Below are 23,189 nucleotides of genomic sequence, written 5' to 3' on the forward strand. Positions count from 1 at the left end.
GTTTTGTCCCGATCTCTTCGAAGATGAAGAACAATCAGCTCATTACTATTTTCAGCTTAAGAACTTTAATTCCCTCAGGTTTCTCATCTCCAGGTCATGTCCTTTACTATTTCTTTCCAATCCTTTAAAATTATTTGCATGTATCTATGGTAGAACATGTGGGCAGCAAGGTGGCATAGTGGATAGAGGACCAGTCTGGAGTCAGGAAAACTCATATTCTTGAGTTCAAATCTGACTTCAGACAGTTACCAGTGTCTGACCCTGGGCAAGTCACTTAGCCCTGTTTCCTCAGTTTCCTCATATGTAAAATGAGCTGGAGAAGAAAATGGCAAACTGCTGTAGTATTTTTGCCAAGCAAACCCCAAATGGAGTCATGAAGTCAGACATGACTGAAAATGACCAAACAACGACAAACAGTGAACACTTCACATTTTCACACCTTTTACATCCTTAAGCTGTATATCCTAGAGCAGGACACAAGATTCCAAAACAGAATGTTGTTGTGAGTAGATTTTCACGAATTCCTTTTACCATCTGCACTAAGAGTATAGATCTTATTTTTAAATTTATTTTCCCTTCTTTTTGGTTCATCCTAAAACATACCTCCAGTTTCTCTAACACTCTCTCCACTCCTAGAACTCTTATCTCTCCGACGTCTTGTTTGCTGCTAAGAATCAATTCTGTCTGGTTGTTGTAAAATGCAGGGATGAAGGGAATGAGGATTCTTTGCATGCCATTCTTGCTACGCTCACTGATGAGCGTGGCCCACCCATAGACTGAGGTGTCAGCCACACTCAGGGTTTGAAGAAGCTCCTCAGACTGTGGTTGGACTGTGATTAGGCAGACATAAACCCCTACAGAGAGAGGGAAATATTTAGCAGGAAATTTCACAGGGCTCTTAGCGGTCAGTCTGAAAGAGACAGGGTAGGAAAGATAGCATATAAACTTAGGGAAAGGAGAGGGGAATTAGAGAGAATGAAAATTTAATCAGTGTTGAGTATCTATTTCATAGACTTCTGGCCTAAGCAGGGGAATACCAAAGAAATAGAATGTATGTACAAATGAACATATATATGTGAAAATTATTGACAGATACTTAAAAAGCAACATATCAACAAGTATAGAGTAATACAAACTGAGAATGTTGGGGCTAATGGAATAGGAAAGAAAGGCAGGTAGTGAAGTGACTTCTTAAAGAAGGCAATCAACTTGAAATGGATTTTAACTCATGATTTTCTCTCTGGCTCACCCTCCTAATTTCTGTCAGTGGTGCTGTCACACTTGAGTCAGGCAAGTTCAAAACCTCAGTAATTTTGACTCATCTTTTTCCTTTGCCCTGATACTCAATCAGTCATGAAGTCCTGTTGATGATTTCTTCCAAAGGTTTCTCGCCTTTTCCATAATTCAACGGTGATGTATTCCTTGATGTACTGATTCCTTTCATCAGTGTAGTTTGCTACCCATCAACACTTCATTCTGTGGCATCATTTTCCATGTTCTAGGAAGTGCCATCCCTGTACTACTCCCATCATCTGTCTTCTTTGCTCTGGTTTACCTGATACCAAACAGAGGCTAGAGGAATTAACAAACTGTGCTGAATCTACTGCAAGTTTATGTTATCTAATTTCAGCTCGGCCTTTAGAGCAGCTACTCTCTATCCTATACCAGTGCCCATTCCAAATCTTCTCCTATCTCAAGTCTCCCTCAGTACCACATCTCTCATTCTCAGCTGAGGACTTACAAGTCCTACTTCACTAAAAAAAATTGAGGCCATTCTCTGAAAGCTTCTGTTCTCATCTCACATGTCTTTGACATCATCCCCTGCTATCTCCTTTTTCATTCCAGGATCTGATGAAGAGGTGATCCTTCTCTTCGCCAAGGACACCTCTTCTACATATACCTTTGATCTTATATCTTCCTATCTTCATTAGCAGATTACCCCCAATGTCATTCTCTCTTTCTTTTCAAACTCTATCAGTTCATTCCCTTCTCAGTAGAAAGACTCCAAAGCCTCCCCCATCCTTAAGAAATCCTCACTAACTCTTTCTATTGTCTTTTATTTCTTACCTCTTTCTCAGCTAAACTCTTTAAAAGGCTAAATTTAGTGCCTCCACTTCCTCTCCTCTCACTTGCTTCTAAACCCTGCAATCTGGCTGCTTCCTTCATCCAACAGACAGCTTTCCCACTGCCCTTTGGGGCACCTGAAATTTTTATTCAAAATGAGATCCTGATGTTTCCTGATTCATAGCTATACAAAGAATAATGCAATAATATTGATGTTTAAATTTTTTTGTGTGGAAGAGATCACTGAAAATGCTGTACATTTTCCAAAATCTCTTTCTCCTGTTCAGTTCTGGACTGAGTACCCATCTGCAACAGTGTTTCAAGACAAATATACTGGTAAATTAATTCAACTGGATGCCAGTCCAAATCTGGGAAACATTTTTTTATTTGAAAGATGCCAGCAGAGCATTTATTGAGCATTTACTACGTGCCAGGTACTGCAATGAGTGCTAGGGTTACAAATACTGTACAAACATTCTAACAGGAAAAAGACAACATACATAGGTGAGCAGCAGCCAGGGAGAGATACTCTGGCCCAGAAAGTTACACAGATGGTGCATGAGGTCAGTGAGGAGTAGATTGACAGCCCTAGATTACGTTCCAGGGACATTGGCACATTTGATTTTAATGGTTCCAGAACTGTGTGGATACGGTGTGGTTAGCCTATAGAGTGATATTAACTATAGAGTTGGACAGATTGAAAGGAATAGTTCAAAAGTGAGGTAGGGTAAATCAAATTGAGATTTCCATCATTTTAATGATCCATGTTCATTCCCCTAGATCAATAATGAAATGGGGGCCAACTACACTGCCCACAAGCCTAGGAGGGCTCAGGGCATCGGGAGGGAGAGTAATCTAAGCACTTTCAGGACAGCAGCGTTTGGTGAGGAGTGGGGATGCTGTCTGTATCTGTTGGGAAAGCCTGAGCATATGCACTGAATACTCTGATGGAGCCACCAGGCTGGCGACCTCAGAATACATGCTGTATGCTTCCAGCCAAGATGGCTGCATGAATCATATCAGACTGCCCAGCCCTGCCAGAAGTACTTTAGTAAAATCTGAGATTTGCATCACACTGAATAGTGATCAAGAAATATGAGAAACTACAGTAAATGACTTCTACCCCAGAACTGCACAAAAAGTCAGCAGGGAACTATTAGCAAAGCTATGGTCAACTTAGGTAAACAAGCCGGCAGCCTTCCATTGTGACCAGAGACGGGCCAGAAATATGAATAGCCTGTGAGTCTCTGTGTCTGGAGGTAGCAAGAGTGCAGCTTCCTTCCCCACCCCCACCAGAAAGCTCCAGGGTGGTTGGTAGCACAAAGTGGGCACCCTGGAAGTGATCAGATTGGCAGGGACCAGTGTGGCAGAACAAAGCTAAACTTGTAGACAACTCGGGTACCCAGGGGCTCTGAGGCCCCTAGAACTCTGTCCAGGGATGCCATAGGTAGAGCCTAACAATCCAGCACTCTGGCTGTATGCTCCATTAGCAAATAGGGGAACTCAGGGTGATTCTCTCATAGCATAAAGGGAGGAACTGTGCAGTAAAGGGAAGGGCCCTAGGGCCTTTCCCCTTTGAGGTCCTATGGCCCTCGGAGAAATGAGTTTCCATCACTGGCGTTTTTCATTTTCTCTTTTCCATTTTAGGTGTGTGGGGGTGGGGTGAAGTTTCTGACCTTGGTTGGAAGAGTAAGCCACAGGAATGCAAGAAAGAGAAACCAGGCTAGGCTTTGTAGCTGTTATAGAATTAATGTTCCAGGGACCAAACAATGACTGTCCTTTGGGACCCCAGGCCAGCAGAAGGACTCACCGTGCAGTCATGCCACATTTATACATGAACTTGGGGGACCAATACAATATAGACCTTAGCTAAACTTTGTGTCTACTACCCCAAAGACTGAAGTGATATAGGAGAAAGCATGCTGTGGAGATAGTAGGGGAAATGTTTGTATTTTGGTTTTGCTATTGAAGTAAATATCCCTTTGTAGGAAGAAAAAAAAATTCAGCACACTGAACCTCAAAGATCCAGGAATTCTGACCTTAGGATGTGGAGGTCAGCATAGGGAATTAAAGTTACACAGAACAAAAACAAGGGGGGTAGGGGGGCCATCAACCCACCCAAAATCCTAGCAGGAGACAAAATCTAGCTTTGGTACAAAACCCTAATTCAGGAACTAAAGCTGGAGAGATGAATAAACCAATGAAGACATTGACCACTATACTAATAAAAAAAAAATCGTAGATCTAGAGAGGCCCAAAAATCCAGCCTAGAAGAAAAAAAAGTAATTGTAATAACTGCAAGCAAAGACTTACAGGGAAAAAATGGATTTTCCACAAAAATGAAATAAAAGCTCTAGAGGAAAGAAATGGAAGGAGAGTGAACAGATTAGAAAAGAAAGTAGCAAACCTTACCCAAATAATATACTTCCTGAAAACTAGATTAGACTAAATGAAAATAAATGACTCCATGAGATAACCAAAAATATTAGAAAAATCAAAAAGACTGAAAAGACAGAAGATAGCTGGCATAGAAAACAGACCTGGAAAACAGGTCAAAGAGAGATAATATAAGAATCAATGGAGTAGGGGCAGCTAGGTGGCCCAGTGGATAGAGCACTGGCCCTGGATTCAGGAGGACCTGAGTTCAAATGTGGCCTCAGACACTTGACACTTACTAGCTGTGTGACCCTGGGCAAGTCACTTAACCCCACTGCCTAGCCAAAAAAAAAAAAGTTCAGGACATTGTATTTCAAGAAAATAAATGAAAACTGCCCAGATCTCTTTGAACTGGAAGGCAAAGTGAAGATAAAAATCTACCAATAGTCTCCTGAAATAAAACTCAAAAGGAAAATTTCCAGGAATATAACAGCCAAAATCTATTTTCTACATCAAAGAAAAAAATACTGTAAGCATCTAGAAAGAAGGATCACACAAGACCTGGCAGTTTTTTACTTTCAGTATGAGAGGAGATGTAGGAATATAATACTCTAAAAGGCAAAAGATAGAGACTTACAACCAAGAATAACACCCTGCAAAACCAAGTATAATCCTACTGGGGAAAAAATAGACCTTAAATGGAATGGGGAACTTTTAAGCATTCCTGATGAAAAGACCAGAACTGAGCAGGAACTTTAAAATACAAACACAAGTGAAAAGAAACCCAGAAAGGTCGATTTACTGGAGCAGCTGCAAGGGGCTGCGTGATGATGTGGTGCTAACCTTCTAAAGGGGGAGAAGAAACAAATATCTCTTCAGAATCTCACTGTCATCAAAGGATACTAAAGAGTTAAGTAAGAAAAGCAGAGGACGAGGAGAAGACTGGTATGGCATTGTAGGTTTAAAAAGTGGGAAGAGACAGAAGGGTGGTAAAAGGAATACACTAGTCTACAGAAAAGGAAGAAGAGGGTCTTTCTCATAACTGGGGTGTGTGAGCAGAACAAATATATACAGAAGAAGGGGTAGGGAAGTGGACAGTGGGAGAATCTCAGTTTTATCTGAAATGAACAAAAAGGAGGTTTGAATATACACTCCCTCTCCCAAAATTTTGATATAGAAACACATCAAACACAATGGTGAGGTAGGGGAGGATTAGAAGGAAGGGAACAGCTGCAAGCAAAACCAATTTCCTGATGCTGAAGAGAAAATGAGAAGGAAAAGCAAAGAACAAGAATCGAAGGGGGTGTCCATCAAGTGGAAAATGGCTGAACAAATAGCCGTATATGAATATAATGGAATATTATAGTATGGGAAGAAAGGACAAAAGAGACTCTTCCAGAGAATTCTGACTCATGTGAACTGATGTAAAGTGAAATGAACAGAATTAGGAGAACAAATTATACAATGACAACATAGTGAAGAAAAAAACAAGCTTGAAAAATTGAAGAACTCTATTCCATCCAATGACCCTTGTGCCTCTAAGAGGGTCTATGCTGAAGTATGTTTACCCCCTCCTGACCAAGGTTTTGGTGATGGTCTCAATGTGCGTAATGGCCACTGTGTGTGTTCATTTTGTGTGATTTTACCACAAGGATTTTTTTCTTTTGTTTTTAGTTAGGGGGACAGCAATAATTCCCCAAAGAAGTGGGTGACTGAAACATTTTTAGTAATGCGCAGAGAACTGAAGGAAGATCAGAAAGAAGCACAGACAAGCAGGACAGCTTTGAAAGTAGTATGTGGAGTTTATTACAGACTGAAAAAAGGACATGATATAAAATGCTGATTCATGGTTTGGAAAATGTTTTGGGGGTGCTAAGACCCCAAGAATTCTAAGGCAGAGTTGCCTTAAATGAATTCACACACTCAAACCTCTTAGTTAAGTGGCAAAAAGTTTATTGTTAACACTTTAGCAAAAGCAGGCAAGGGTCCTTATGGAATCTGAGAGAGACTAAGGATGGGTGCTGGGGTTTATGTGGAAAAGTGGCACGGGAAAGGAATGCCAGGGATACTAATTAGGGAATCTAAGGGTCCAGATGTCTTTGGTTCCTTTTTTTTTTTTTAGGCAATTGGGGTGAAGTGACTTGCCCAGGGTCACACAGCTAGTAAGTGTCAAGTGTTTGGTCTGAGGCCGCATTTGAACTCAGGTCCCCCTGACTTCAGGGCCAGTGCTCCATCCACTGTGCTACCTAGGTGCCCCTGTCCACATGTCTTTGGGAGCAATGCATGGGAAAGTGTAGGGAGTATATCAGACATTGAGGGAGTTGTCAGAGGCATGGACCTTGGGGATGTGGTAGGAGGAAGAGTCCTTGGGCCAGCCAATGACAAAAGTCTGTCGTGGTAAGAGAATGTGTTGTGAAACAAGAGAAAATTTTCTCACAGGACGGGGGCCTACTGAGAAACTGGGAGGCTTCCAGAGACATGATCTTAGGGCTGGGGCCCCAAGCACTCCATCAGCTTCATATGCAATCCTCTTTTTGTGGTCTGCTGTGTAGATGGAAATGTTTATATTTTGGGGTATTTAAGTTCAGAATTTAAAAAATTTAAATAAAATGGTAAATTCAAACATATACACACAGAGACACAATGCTGCACTCCTTTGCTTCTCTATAGTTTGCAGAAAGCAGCAAGCGGTAGAGGCCTATGGCTTCTGTTAGCTCAGTTATCACACACACACCACCTGTCACACACACAAGTAAATACAAGGTATTTTCAAGGGGCAGACAGGGGAGGAATGGAGACACAAGAAGCTAGAGGAATTGGGAAAGATCTCACCTATGAAATGGCATCTGAGTTGAGCTTAAGGTTCTAAGAAAAGGAGGTGAGGCTTTCATTCCATATACGGGGAAACGAAGTTACCAAAGGTACTATGTAAAGACACAGAGAGGGGACAGGGAATATCCTGTGAGAGGAAGAGCAGAGGCCAGTGCCTTGGCTTCAGTGATACAGCACTCCTGGTTTTCTAACTTTTCTTTCTCCTTTTCCTCGCCTGCTTCACAAAGTTCTGTCCTTGGTCCTTTTCTCTACATATACTTTCTCCATTGCTGATCACATTCATTCCCAAGGCTTCAATTACCACTTCTATATAGATTATTTTGGAAAAAAAAAGTGCATGTGTACATATATACGTGTATGTATATATATGGGGCAGCTAGGCGGTGCAGCAGATAGAGCGCTGGGTCTGGACTCAGAAAGGCCAGAGTTTAAATATGACCTGAGACACTCACTGTGTGACCCTAGCCAAGTCACTTAACCCCTGCCTGCATAAAACTGGAGAAGGAAATGGCAAACCACTCTAGTATCTTTGCCAAGAAAATCTCATGGACAGTATGATCCCTGGATTATGAAGAGTCAGACACAACTGAACAATGACAGTGTGTGTGTGTGTGTGTGTGTGTGTGTGTGTGTACACATCTCTCTCTCTCTCTCTCAGTCTTTTCTAAACTCCAGACCTACATTTCCAGCAACACACGGGATATATCTACCTACATATGTCCTATTAGCACCATAAATTTGACAATTCCCCAAGTCTGAAACTCATGATCACACTTTTTTTTTTGACTTTGGGTGAGGCAATCAGGGTTAAGTGACTTGCCCAGGGTCACACAGCTAGTAAGTGTCATGTGTCTGAGGCCAGATTTGAACTCAGGTCCTCCTGATCTAACACACTTCTTATAAGAACTTACAATTAACAAGTCCTGTTACATCTACCTTTGTACATCCCTTGCATTCATTTCCTTCTTTATTCCCATTGCCACCACCCAATCAGAGGCCTCTACCTCATATCTATTCCCTTCTTTCCTTTGCACAGCTACCACCAGAGTTCAGACACATCATACCTTGCTTGGACTGATGCAATAATCTTCCAACTGGAGTCTCTGCCTCAAGTCTACCCATTAAGTGAGGTGGAGGCAGGTAGGTGGCACAATGGAGAGAGAACACTAGGCCTGGAGCAAGGAAGACCCAAGTTTAAATCTGGCCTCAGGAACTTCCTAGCTGTGTGACCCTGGGCCAATCATTTAAGCTATCTATCTCAGTTTGTTCAACTGTAAAATGGGGACAATAACAGCACTTATCTACCAGGGTTGTTGTGAGGACTGAATGAGAATATTTGAAGAGCACCTAGCGCAGTGCCTGGCACATAGTGGCACTTACATGTTCCCTCTCTCCTTCCCTTACTCCGACACATCAACCACATACTTGTTGAAGTGAGTCTAGCTCCGGTCACATCATTCCCCAGGTGAATTAAATGCCAGTGGTTCCCTTTTACCTCTAGGATTAAAACCAAACTCTCCTGTTTGGCCCTCAAGGCTCCGACCCATCTTCCCAGCCTTGTTATCTGTTACTCCCTCCTCTTCACCCACTCAGCAGTCCTCGGAGGGACTTCTTGCTGCTCTTCCTAAGCGACCAGTCCTCTCTCATCTCTACGCCTTTGTACAGACCGGCCCTCATTCATGGAATGGACTGTTCTTATCCCTGCCTCTCAAAATCCTGTCTGTTTTCTTCCAAGCTCAGCTGAAATTCCATCTTCTACAGGAGGCCTCTTCTGATCTTCCAGCTGCTAGGGCATCTCCACCCAAATCACCTTACATTTACTTTGCAGATGCCTGATAGAATGCAAGCTCCTCAAGGACAGGGACTGTTTCATTTTGCCTTTGTATCCCCGACACCCAGCATCATATCTGGCAAAAAGCTGGTGCTTAATAAAATGCTTCATGATTGACCCTTTAAAATTCTAATTCAAATGCCACTTCCTCCATGAAAACATCCCCAATCTTCCCATATCTTCCCCCTTAGACCTCATATATATTACTTTATTTTATTTTTATTTTATTATTTTGTACTTCTCTGATTCATTTATTATATAATATTGTTTACTGTAGTTATTTATTATTTATGTTTGTGTTTTATCCCTCATCAGACAGTAAATTCAAGCCACAGTTTCTTACTTGAATTTTGGATCTTCTTCAGAAGGTAGCATAGTACTTTTGCCCACAGTTACCATTTAATAAATATTTGTTGAAGTTGTCACTGAAAAATTATTTTTTATAAATATAATAAATAAGATAATGTATAGGGAACTGATAAAAGCCTATCTCGGCAATAATTCAATATCCAATGCACAAATGATCAAAGAATACAAATATCTCTCGATTCCTGGAAGTTATGCCTCTGTTAACGCAGCCTAAGATCCACATTAGCTTTTTTGGATCCCACACGCACCCCTGATCCATACTGAGTTTGTAATCCATGACTCTCCATCTCCTGACTGTGCCTTTATTCATGCCTGCAAAGCTTTCCTTTCTGATTTCTGCCTCCTGGCTTTCCTGGGCTCCTTTAAGTTGGCTCAAATCCCACCTTTTGCACAAGACTTTCCTGGTTCACCTCACTGCTAGTGCCTTCCCTCTGAAATTACCTCCTATTTCTACTGTATATATCTTGAAACTAAATAATTGTTTGCACATTGTCTCTCCCACTAGAATGTTAGCTCCCTGAGGGCATGGATCCCATTTTTGCCCTTCTTTGTATCCTCAGTAATTAGCACAGTGTTTGGCATAGGTTAAGTGTTTAGGAATGTTTATTACTGACATGACTGACCCAGATCTTTTCCAGGCAAACTTCTAACTATGCATGCCCCATCTTTTGATGTTTTTTGAATCCAAGCATAGGAATCAATGTTTATCCTTATTACATTTCATTTTGTTGGATTTAATTCAATGCTCTTGTATGTCAAGCTGGGAAGTGACCTGCATACTAATTACTTAGCCCAATGTATTAGCTATGGTTCTCACCTGACATACTATCTATACCTTTATCCAAATCATCAAAACGGTTAAACAGCACAGGGCCAAGAACAGACCCAATGACATTTCACTGGAGTTATCATTCCAAGGTAACACTGAACTATTAACTATTTAAGTCCAACCATTCAACCAGCTCTGAATTTATCAAATTGTACTCTCAATCTGGCCCACATCTCTCTATTTTTTCCCATCAGAATGGCATGAGATAATGTAACAAATATTTTGCTAAACACCTAGCCAAACTATATCTACTGTATGCCTTGATCTAGCAGACTCAAAAAGGAAAATAGGTCAATTTGGAATGTCTTGTTCTTCATAAAGCCACAGTGTTTCTTTAAGAAACTGCACCTTTTCTAAATGTTTGATAACTATCATCCCAATGATTTGTTCTAGAATTTCTTAGGAACTGAAGCTAAAGTTCACCAGACTATAGTTTTCAGATTCTATTTTGTTCCTTCTCTTCTGAAGAGGGAGGGGGCATTTGGTCTTCTTGATTCCTGCAGTACCTCTGGTGTTTTGCGTGACCTTTCAGCATTCATATCTGCTAGTTCTTTTGTGATCTAAGAATGTAGTTAATCTGGGCCAGATGACTTGAACTCATAAAGGGCAGCTTAATGCAAACAGAAGCAAAATAAATAAGCAGCTCTGTTGTGAGTTATCATTCTCTCTACCTCAAGCAACAAGTTTTTTAAATTCTCTTTTCCCCAACATAGCTAAAAAGAGAATTTTTTGGTTTTCCTTATTGTCCTCATCAGCTTCAGGTTATTGTGAACTTTAGCATTCCTAACATCATCATCATTATTATTATTATTATTATCATCATCATCATCATTATTTTTTGGCAAGACAATTGGGGTTAAGTGACTTGCCCAGGGTCACACAGCTAAGTGTCAAGTGTCTGGTCTGAGGCCACATTTGAACTCAGGTCCTCCTGACTCCAGGAACAGAGCTGGATTCACTGTGCCACCTAGCTGCCCCTCCTAGCATTATTTTTACAAAAGCATGCCTTACTTTCATATTACTGTTCTCTTAACTGTTAGCCTCATGTTTTTCCTTGTCAACCAAATGGTTTCTTTCTGTGGCTTCAGAATTTCATTCTTTTAGAGTTTCCCATCTTGCCTGAGTTTATTTCCCCTGCAGAATTTTAGCTCAGAGAAACCTAACTTTTTCTCTAAACCCTTTGAAATCTTCTCTCCTAAAATCTGGGGTGCACGTCAGATTATTCCTGGATTTCCTCTCCAACTTGATGACAAACTCTAGGAGGGAGTAGTTACTTCCCCTGTAAGGTTTGCATTGTTTCCATTCCTGTCGCTGAGAATCAGATATAGAACAGAATTTCCCCTTGTTGGCTGCTCCATCTTCTAAAAGATGAAATTATCATTCAGGGAAGTTAAGAAGTTGATAGCCGTTTGCCTTTGGAAGAGAGAGAGCTCCAACAAATGTCTGGAATAATTAAGTCCCCATCACTACTAGATCAGGACTCCATTCCAGGCTTGGGATATTCATCTATTTCTTCTTTCTGTTCAGGTGATCTGTAACATGCTATGACAAAACTGCTTCTGTTTCTTCCCTCACTGATCTTGACCCAAATGTTCTCCATCAAGTTTTCCCACTGCGGTTCCTAGTTTTCTTCACATGAGTAAATGTTTTTAATAGATAATGTTGCCCAGTTCCCCTTACTCTATCCTGTTTCTTTTGAGCAAGGTAGACCCTTCCCAGAGCCATATTTGGTCATGGGGTTCATGCTACCTCGTCTCAGTGACACCTCTTAGGTCAAATTTGGCTCCTTGCATTCAGTTCTCTGGCTCAGAGATCTTGCCTATTGCTTCAAATTTGATCATCTGTATTGTGGCTATTTGAAGCCATAGGTTTCACTATTCAGGATCCTTTCTTGAGTTTTGTTTCTCATGAAATTCTGCATGTCTTCACTACTTTCTTTTTAAAAAATATTTAATTTGCTACTTACTTATTTAAAACATTCTTTTCTTTTTAAATTTTGAGTTCCAAATTCTCTTCTCCCCAACCCCCTTCCATACCCACTGAGACGGCAAACAATATATCAGTTCTACATGTGAAATCACGCAAAGCATATTTCCATATTAGCCATATTTAAAAAAAAAAGACAGAAAAATAAAGGGAGATAATTATACTTTAGTTTGCACTCAAGAGTTCATTAGTTCTCTCTTTTTTTTTCTGCTATTCTTTCTTTATCCTAGCTACTCTATAGTATTTATTTTCCTGGAAGTACACAGGCATTTTTCTCCCTCCTCAAGTCTTTTTATTTTAAAGGTCCTAGTAATGAGATTTGCAAAATGCAAAGTAACACATTCTTATCAGCCTTTGTTCCCCTCCATCCCTGGTCAGGAACCAGTTTGTAACTGGTATTTTAAGCCAAGTTAAGAAATGTAAATTCCATTCTCAAATACCATCTTCTTAGCCAATTCCAATGTGGATTTTTTTCCTATTCCAATTCCTAAAACACTTACTAGTTAGATCACTCATTTTGGCACTTAATCATATATTGCTTTTTAGTGGTATTGTATGTATCATATATATATATATCCACATATGTTTATATGCATATGTATGTGTGTACACACACACACTTGAGGTACAAACTAGAGCACATGGGGAATAAGAGAAGGAAATAAGCATCTATATAGCACCTATTATGTGCCAGGCACTGTGCTTGTAAGGTAGGTGCTGTTATTACTCTCATTTTACAGTTGAAGAAACTGAGGCAAATAAAGGTTATGTGACTTGGCCAGGGTCACATGGCTATTATGCATCTGAGGTTGGATTTGAGGACTTCCTGATTTTAGGGCCAGCCTTGTATCCACTGTGCTGCCAGCTATCTTTAATTTCTGTGTTTCCCCTTCATTGTTTAGCACAGGTTATGTATGTAGTTGGTATTTAGCAAATACTTGTTGAAATGAACTCATTTTTGTAGGAAATGAGGGATATGGATTAATGGAAAGGAGTAAAGAAAGGCCATCCTATTAAAAAGAGCAGCAAGTACAAAGGCAAAGACACTGGAACCACTAATTGCTTTTGGAGGACAAAAAATGAGGTTAGTGAGACAGAGGTGACAGTGAGTACAAAGACCTTGGATGCTGGGCTGGAGAGTTTAAATATGAATAATGTGCATTAAGGTTCCACAATGTAGGTTTTTGATGAAAATGTTAATTGAATACTATGCTAGCTGCTGTACCTCAGATGATACTGGGGAACACTGTAGTTTCTATTCAATGAGGAGGTGACAACTTATATGAAGAAGTAAACAGAAGAGGAAAACTGACTATAACTGGCAGAGCTTACCTTTATCAATGCTGAAGTCTGAATGAACATTGAAAACTCTGCTTGCTGGAATGTCTAGTATTGTATTACTAAACTGGAGATGACACAGCATGAGAGTCTCAGGAAGAAGAATTTCTGTGATGGCAAAGGCTTGAGTTGGGGTACAGGAACCTAGTAAGCAAAAAGAGATGAATGAATAAGTTGCTAACCCTATTTTTATAGGGAAAAAATAGACATGAATCATATTCCTTTGATGCTAAATCGCTGAAATAAACATAGCCAAGGAAAGATGACAAAACATAATTTTTCAAATGTCTTCTATTCTACCTCTTGCCTTCAGGGAGGGTTATAACTATCCAAGACAAACAGCTGTATGTCATATCTCTAGGGAGAAAGATTCCATAGCTTCCCTCCTTCACCTATTTTGATGACAGATAACCCTCTCTGACTTGTTTATTCACCTGTTTACTCACCCTAGGTAAAGGGAAGGGAACAGAAGAGTAAAGGGATTTGGGGTTATCTGCTCAAAGGCAAGAACAACTAGGGTGAGATAGGAAAGATGGGGCACTCACACAGATCCAGAGACACCTTCCTGACCTTTGAGGTTGACACCACTCCTGCCCGCAGTGATGAACAGACTGAATACAGCTGAATTAGGGGTATTGGTGAGGTAGGTCTTGGGGTCATAGTGGAGAGTTAATCTTGAAGAATCATTAACAACCACCTGTCACCAAACCAAAGGAGAAATCAGGGATTCCATAAACCTCTGTTTGAACATTCATTCTCAGGGCAGATATGGGTTTGAATTTTGCCTCTGATAGTTATTAGCAGCTATGTGACCATGGGTATGTCATATAACCCCTCTGAGCCTCAGTTTCCTCATCTGAAAAATGAGAAAACCTAATACCCACATCTTAAGGCCATTGTGAGGATCAAATAAGGTAATGTATGTAAAGGAAATCTTTGTAATCTTTCAATTGTCAGATAAATATCAGTCACATGATAGACTGTTGATGTAGCTCTGAACTGATCCAGTAATTCTGAAAAGCAATTTGGAATTATCTCCCTAAAATCAGCAAACTACATAACTATATCACTACCAGGACAATAACCCCAAAAAGATCAAAGAAAGAGGAAAAAACCCATATGCACAAAAATATTTAGAGCAGTTCTTTGTGTAGTAGCAAAGAACTGGAAACAAAAGGGGAGTCCATCTAGTTTGTTTGTTTTAGGCAATGGGGTTAAGTGACTTGCCCAGGGTCACACAACTAGTAAGTGTTATGTGTCTGAGGCCGGATTTGAACTCAAGTCCTCCTGACTCCAGGGCTGGTACTCTATCCACTGCATCATCTAGCTGCCCTGGGAGTCCATCTATTGAGGAATGGCTAAACAAATTTTGGTGAATGAATGTAGTGGAATATTACTGTCCCATAACAAATACAGACTGGATGGTTTCAGAGAACTGAGGGAATGCTGTATGAACTGATTTCATAGCTAAGTGGCCAAACTAGAAGAATAATTTATTCAATGACGATGCTATAAAGAAGAACAACTTGGAAAGACTTGAGAACTCTGATCAATTCAAGAATCAACTGTGATTCCAGAGGACTGATGGTGAAGCATGTTACTTCCCTCTTGACAAAGAGGTGATGCAGAATAAGGATATTAATATATAATAAAGAATTCAAGATGCAGAATAAGGTAAACATTTTTGGACACAGATAATATGGGATTTATTTTTCTTGACTAAGTAGGAGGGCAAAGGGAAATAGGATTAGGGCAGTGAAAGAAAGGAAGGTGCAAGGAAAGAAAGGTGGAAAGAAGGAAAAGAAAAGCAAGTCAATGAGGATTTTTTTTTAATGCAGAGAAGAAATCAGAAGGAAGGCCAGAAAGACATAAATCAATGCAGCTTTTAAAACTACAGACTGAATTTTTTATATACCTAAAAAGAAAAGCAGACTGTATAAAACAAATCTACAATTTCATGTATAATCCTTTTTTTTGTTCCACTATATATATATATATATACATACATATATATATATATATATGTATAAAAATGCCCATTTTATTGGATGTTTGTTAAGTTCAGAATACAAGTAAATATAAAAAGGTCAATTATATTTAGTATCACCTTTATCCTTAAGAAAAAAAATCAGTTCCTTTATCTACAAATTACCTTTATAGGAACCACAAAACTGGTCACCACAAAGCCTGCTAACCTTTACCAAGATCACACAACACTTGATTCTAGAAGCAAATCTTGCTCATGCTGTTTGCTCTGCCTGGAAGGTTTTCCCCTACCCACCATTCCCACTTGTCAAAATCCTCTCTATCCTTCAAGTTTTAATTTAAATGCTACTTCCTTCATCTTCCCCTCAGCAAAGTATTTCTCCCTCCTCTAAGCCTCAATAGTGCTTTATAATTTTCTCATATCACATTCTACCTTACATTCTCATTCTTTGAGCATTTATCTTGTTTCACTTCCCCTGTGCCCTAACCCCACTAGACTTTAAGTTCATCGAGAGTAGGAATTATGTCTTATTCTCTTTTGTGTTACATTCCTCAATGTAGTATTACCTTATACTGTGGGCATTCAAATGTTTTTCTAATGAATGAAAGAACTGAATGGATGACAATGGTAATAATGGTGACGATAATCTGTTTAACTTACATGGCATTTTAGTATAAGAAACCTAAAGTGCTTCCTCTTTCTTACCTTCAAGGATGTTATGATACTCCAATAACAACATCAACTCCTCACATTTCTTTAGCACTGTAAAATTTACAAAATGTTTTCCTCATGACAGCAGACATCAGGAAATTGGACCAGATGACCTGTAAGGTCTGTTCAAGCTCCTAGGATTCCACTACATGAATTGTATAGATAAACTAGGGCTCAGGGAAGTTAACTCACATGCCTAAGCATATCAAACTCATTAGTGTCAGAAGGACTAGTCTAAGTTCTGCCTAGTTCCTTTTTTACTAGCTCTCACTGCTGCCTACAAAATGAAGAGCTAAACCACTGGCCTAAGCATAAAAGCTAAAAAAAATCAAATGAATCAGGAAGAAGAATATTAATAAAAACAGTAAGCTAACAAATGTCTAATTGTTATAATAAAAATGTTCAGCTCAGTTTCCTTAGTTCAAGTCATTTCTATTGTATCCCAGAAGGTAAGATTCTTAACCATATGGCTGTTTCATGTTTCTATAATTCTCTGTTCACGTTTCTGTTTTTTTGTATCATTCCATTTTTTCTGCCAGGGGTCTCAACTCTGGCTACTGTGCTAATTCTGTTGCTTAAAGTTTCTGTGGAGGAGTATACTTTCTCTGGAACAAATACAATAAAAATACAACCCCCCCCCCAATATTAGATAATATTGACTGGGTTTCTTCTGGATAGGGTGGTATCAATGGTATATATAACTTTGGCAGGGCCATTGCCAGTCATGACTTTTGTCTTGCCACTGGACTCTAAGACATCACCCTCATGATGTCATTGGCTCTCTTCAAGAAAAAGGATGAACAACAACAATTATTTTGGCACATAGTGGTAATCACTTTGGTCTCTTAACCCCTGGTGTTTAAAGATTTACCTCTCGATAGGTTTTCACTACTCCTGGAATGTCATAAAAGACTGTTGCTGTTCCTGGACTCCTGGCCACTACTGCCCCAGAGATGATGTCTGTTTGTAGAATATTGTCAGCTGAAATCATCCATATTCCAGGTTCACCTAGCAAAAATAATCAAAAAGAGAGTGCCCCTTGGCTTTAGCCCTGGATGTACCTCAAAGGAAGAAAACCCTTTCTGGGCACCTTGATCCCAGTACCTTATTCACAGAATCGATACAGGAGGCTCTAGATCCAAAGACCTCTTAGGCACAGAACATACATCTCCCCTCCGGAAAGACATACTCTATTTTGTTGAAAACCTTGTTCTTGTGACTAGGTTATCTACCTCCTCCCTACCCCTCCCCCCCAATTAAACAAGACCTATTGGCCTTTAGGATAATAAGGCAGGCTAGTGACCTGGAGAAGCTCTCTCTCCCCTTTCCTCTCCAAAACAAAGGATAAGAAAGGGTATTTATGCATTCCAGAGACAGCTCTCTAGCTACACTTTTTCAGACACTGTCAAAGGCTAACATGCTTTAAGCCTTTCCATTTAACTACTGGGAAAATTGGAAAAAGGAGGGGGTTGGCAGAAAATCTGGCTTGTATACTCTACCTTAAATCTCCAGAACTTGAAGGAATATGGAAAACTGCTTTAGATGACATAAATTGGCATAAGGCCACTTGGTTTACCCATTCAGAGTAGTAGGAGTTGTGAAGATAGGGGAAACTCCACAACACGCACAATAAGTGAGGATAAAAGAAGCCTCTTGTCCATTAAGAACAGACACCAACTTCTAGGAATCTATGATTGTCTTATTACAGAAGTATTTTAATCACAGTCTCTCTAATCTAAAAGCAGACTTGTGCCCACTGGTCCTAATTAATTGTCATGGGCAGTTCAGCTTTCAGAGGGGCTAAGATTTGATCTGGACCCAAAAGAACTCTCTTTGCACTAAATGTTAGAAATAGAGCCCTTGCTAAACCAAGTTCATCACACTGCTTTTCCTAAATGCATATATGGACACACAGAATTCCCATAGGAAGAGTCAAAACTACACCCCATTCCAGTCTTTCTTGAAAGCCTACACAGAGCCACCATCCTCCCACCTAAGGTCTGATGTTAGATTTGCTGAGAGCCAAGCAAGGCTAGATAGGCCCTTCTTTTGACAAGAAAAACATTTTGTTGTGATCTCATCTAACTCAATGATACTTCTTAACCTAGAAATTCTTTGCTGAACATAGTATGCCTCCATTAGAGCCCAAACTCTATCAAAATGAAGACTGATTGAAATTGAGCTTTCAATTTTATTCCATAACATCCAATACATGCAAAGCCAAGTTTTCAAATTAGGATCATATAACTGCTGCCCATAGAATTTATTTCTCTACCACACATCCTTAGTTACTACTCTTCTCAGAGTATGCCCACTGTCTGGGATGCAGGGCATGTTAGAGATGACAAATAAGTTCGTTTGCTTAAAGTAGCTGGGCAGTGGCCAAAACAGTGACTGCAGCTTTTAGTAAAATTCAGTACAGGGCTATCTATGTACTGTCATTTATTCACTCATTCACTCAACCAACTAACATTTATTAAACACCAATTATGTGCCAGGCATTGTGCATGGTAACAAATATTTAATAAATGCCATAGACTGAGTAGCTATAGAGAGAAATGAGAAGTACCAGTTGATGTGAAATTCCCAAAACACAGAGAAAGGGGTGATTCTGTTTATGCCTACTCACTCTCTAGTCCCATACTCAGAAATACCAGCACTCATGGTTCTAGAGGCATAGTACCTTGCATGTAGTAGCAGCTTAAATATGCTTGTTGGATTGCATTAGATGGGAAAAAGCCTTCAGAGTTAGGCCACTTTTTAATCCTCAGTGTAATGGGAAGGGGATACAAACCATCCTGGTTGACGAGATAAGTGCTGAAGCAGATGACATCTCCAACAAAAGTAAGCCTGGTATCAGGCTCGATGGCATGCTCCACCGTGACAGGGATATAATCAGCCATGCCTGGGTGTTTCTGGTCCCAGAGCCCAATAAGGGTCACTCCCCGGTTAACAGCCTGTGCTATGTAAGTATAATTCTTATTCCCTGGTCCAATCAGCAACAAATCATCTCTGAAAGTAGATACAGAAGAAAGGAACAAGCATTTATTAAGGGCCTACTATGGGCCAGGCCCCGTGCTAAGTACTTTACAAATATGTCATCTGATCCTCACAACAGTGGGGAAGTAAGTGCTATTTTTATCCCCATCTTACATCTGAGGAAACTGAGGCTGACAAAGGTAAATGACTTGTCCAGGGTCACACAGCTGGTAGGTGTCTTAAGTCAAAGCTGAGCTCAGGACTTCTTGTCTCCAGGCCCAGTGCTCTATACACAGCACAAGCTGTGTATAGAAGGTAACATCTTTAAAAATGGATGAGCAGCATCCTGCTCTAGGAGGCAGGATGGTACCACATGGGATTTAGTGGCCCAGGGCTTAGAAGGAATTTTAACATTTTAGAGTGTAAACAAGTAGATGTTAAGGAACAAATAAAATTTCCTTACATGGTATCCAGCATAGCAGTACTCATACGAGGTCAATAAAAGCTTTTTGATAAAGATATTGTAGAATTTACTGAGTAAAGATTTAAAAAGGAATCCTGGACATCTGATCCCTCTGAATTCAAAAGCACTGGGACCTGGCAAACTACTTCATTCTAAGAGTTTTCTACTTAAAATACCATCCTAAAATCCTTAAGTCTTTTTGGTCATGTTCCTAGCTTCACACAAAAGAGTTTAAGTAAGTAACATGAAAAGGAATTCAGTTGGGTTGCTGTGCAACATGGAACAAACTTACAGGAATTTGAGCATGTGACTAAATGATGTTCTGAATTCCCTACCTGTTCAGGGCCAAGTAGAGTTGTGTGTTGTGTGTGTGGAATTTCTCTCCAATGCTGTCATAGAACTGGACAGTGAAGGTGAGAGACATGCCCAGTGGAAATGCCGATAGGACCCTTCCTGGAGCAGTGTAGAGCTTGGGGTGGGTATTCATCCGCAGGTATGTCACTGGTGCTACCTGTGGGAGGTAAAGCTTCTTAGAGCAGTAGGGAACAGGAAGTAGAAGGGTGGGCTTATGTTATCAAAACAGAGACACATAAAGAGGAATGAGTGGTACTGCTCTTCAAGCTTGGACAGCTTGAATACCTTACATATAGAGACAGTAAATACTGTGGCTCCAAGTCATAAAGGAGTTTCTAACAATTAGAGCTATATAACAACAGCCTAGCAGTAAAGGCTGGATGCTTTCTGAGGGCCCAGCAGGGATATTTAAGTCTTATACATTTTTGTAGCCTCCATAATACAAAGCCTTACACAGTCTATACACTGTAAATATTTACTGAATGAGAGTCTATCAAGGTATTTTCTGAACTGTGTGGGAAGTTGGACTGGATGACCTTCTAGATCTAAATTCTGTGATTCTAATGACAAAAGTGTAGTTCAGGCAATGGCTTTACCCTTTCAATTCAATTCAGAAAATATTTATTAAGTGCTTACCGTATGCCAGGTACTATGTGACAAAATAGGGCTATAGAGACAAAAAAAGTCAAAGAACATTTTTCACTACAGCTGTTTATGATGAAACTAATGGATCTTGTGGTATGTTGGCTTGCTGGTAGGTCCTCATAACTACCTTGGTCCCTTGCCACTTGTCAGTCGACAACATCTGCCAGAATCAGTCTCTTGTCCTGATTACTTAACCACACTCTCTAAGGAAAATACCAAATACTAAGAAAGCTTATAGTCCTAAACAGATATGATCAGCTATTATGCAGTTTTAAGGCTATTCAGTCATGTAGCATTTTAGCAAATGTTTCTGAACGCACCTGGACCCCAGTTATGGCTGTCTGATTGACTCCAAAAGGCTCCAGAGAAGTGACTTCTACTACAGCAGTACCTGCGATAGCACCAGCTTTCAAGAGTCCTTGGCCATCCTCCTCGATGACAGATGAATTGGGGAAACACCTGAGAACCCTGGAGCTTACAAAGGCAGCTCCTTCCCTAGGGTAGAGGCAGATTAAATGGAGGATTCAGTTAGGTTGTGTTTCAACTAGAGGGGAATGAGAAAAGTTTTTTTAGGATTATTTCTAAGATTGCACACTTAGAAGGTTATCCCATTTCCAGGACGTCTGGCGGCCTCAGGTGAAAGTCCATCTTTACGCTGCACTGAAGTTTTCAAAACAAAATGCCTTTATGAAGTATGTTTAAAAAGTTGTACTCAGGGGTTGTCTGCCTGAATGAAATGTCTTGCAGAAGGTAAAGTAAAATTCACTAGGTAGTGCTCTTCCTTCCTTTCAATTACCTGTTGGTATGCAGTTTGAGCTGAGAATTCATAGACATCAGAATTTGCTCTGCTGGGCATTCTGGACAGAAAAGCTGGAGCTTTTCAAACACCTGTGACAAGAAAGCATTGGGTTTTTTTTAAATGAAAAATACAGACTGAAACATTTTCACCATGATGATATCTACTCATGCGGACCTGGAAAATCCTTTAATACAAGGTAGCTATCAGGAAGACCAGTCACTTCCTCACTGTCAAATGGTCTCTCATAATAATGACAGCTACAAAGTGATATATCTCTATTTCCCCTTCACATGAGTGTGAACCTTGGCAAGTCACTTAATGTCTCTGAGTCTCAGTTTCTTCATCTGTATGATCTAGGATAATGACAGCACCTGCCTCATAGGGTCATTATGAATATCAAGTGGGGAGGACATCTAACAAACACAGAAGGTTTGTGCTTTGCCAACCTTAAAGTACCACAGAAATACAAGCTGATATTACTAATCTTACTGCTTTATTGGTCGCAGTGTACAACTGGGCTATCCATCTGTTTCCCTCATTTTCATCAAACAACTAGTCCCCTTTCTTTTCTAGTCATACATATCCTTGAGGTCCCTTACATTATGTCTCATGTTTAGATGTTATTGGTAATGTGTTGCTGTTGACTCACACTTACTAGGCCTCAACCCATTGCTGTTTGTGTCATCGGTAATTCTGATTATTTTGATAATATGTTTTATGATTTATAGCCATAGAGCATCATCAAGAGACTCCTGGGATTAGAAATATATGCTTTTACAGCAACAAGCAGCTTAGAATCATTTAAAGTGCTGCACAACTTCCCAAACATGATGTAACCTTCTCTCCAGCTCCTATTCAGTTCTAAGACCAGCTCACTGTCTACCCGATGTGCCGTGCCCCCCCCCAATTCCTTTCCCCTTTCCTCTGCTTTCTCTTTCTCTCACTTCTCTCCCCCCTCACTTCTCCCCTCTCCATTTTTCTTTCTCCCTGTCTCTCCCCCATCCACCCGGGCTCACACAATCTATGACAGTCCAATTACATGCTCCAAAATGAGCAAGAAGCATTTTTCATATTTTTTGCAGTGGTAATGGCTAGGCTGATCTCATTGTGGGATATCACCAACATATTCAATGGACTAATATGTGTGAATATATTATATGTGTACACATGTGTATATTTGTGAGTGCTTACTGGATAGACATCAAAATGGACAATGGATTGGGCTCAGAATCGAGCAGGATTTAACTTTACAGTCTTGGAAAATTTGCGAAGTTCTTTTAAAGACCCCAAGCTTTCTTCTGAAATGAAGGCCTATTCCAATATTCTTCTGACATCACTGGATGGTTACCAGGCATGGAACACTAAAATCTTTGAAGAACTGATAATGAGGCTTGGCAAAGGGCAATGGTATGTGGTAGTGTATGTGTATAGTATGCGGTAGTATGAACAGGCTTAAACAAGAAATCATAAAGTAGAATTAGAGAGAATATCAATAAATAAAATAGATGAAGAGAGAAGATGGCTTGTTCATGTGGCCAGAGCTAGGAATAGTCAATGGTAGATTCTTAATATCAAAAGAAATAGAAGGGACCTAGAGTGTTGAGTATTTCTCCTGAAGTGAGCTTG

The 23,189-nt window shown here is 40.0% G+C and overlaps 1 protein-coding gene across 1 annotated transcript in view; it reads right to left on the reverse strand.

Annotated features, from left to right (window-relative positions):
• The window catches only part of NUP210L (nucleoporin 210 like), a 135,141-nt gene that overhangs the window by 7,857 nt on the left and 104,095 nt on the right, over nt 1-23,189 (reverse strand). The window contains exons 29-36 of the mRNA XM_020991696.2: nt 21,561-21,652; nt 21,085-21,259; nt 20,101-20,276; nt 19,118-19,335; nt 17,195-17,331; nt 14,196-14,322; nt 13,620-13,769; nt 604-854 (exon numbers count right to left, since the gene is read on the reverse strand). Coding sequence (XP_020847355.1) covers nt 604-854; nt 13,620-13,769; nt 14,196-14,322; nt 17,195-17,331; nt 19,118-19,335; nt 20,101-20,276; nt 21,085-21,259; nt 21,561-21,652 — 1,326 coding nt within the window. The remainder of the gene's footprint in view (nt 1-603; nt 855-13,619; nt 13,770-14,195; nt 14,323-17,194; nt 17,332-19,117; nt 19,336-20,100; nt 20,277-21,084; nt 21,260-21,560; nt 21,653-23,189) is intronic.

The sequence above is a fragment of the Phascolarctos cinereus genome, unplaced genomic scaffold, assembly GCF_003287225.1.
Source record: "Phascolarctos cinereus isolate Bilbo 61053 unplaced genomic scaffold, phaCin_HiC Scaffold_5;HRSCAF=322, whole genome shotgun sequence".
NCBI classification, from domain to species: domain Eukaryota; kingdom Metazoa; phylum Chordata; class Mammalia; order Diprotodontia; family Phascolarctidae; genus Phascolarctos; species Phascolarctos cinereus.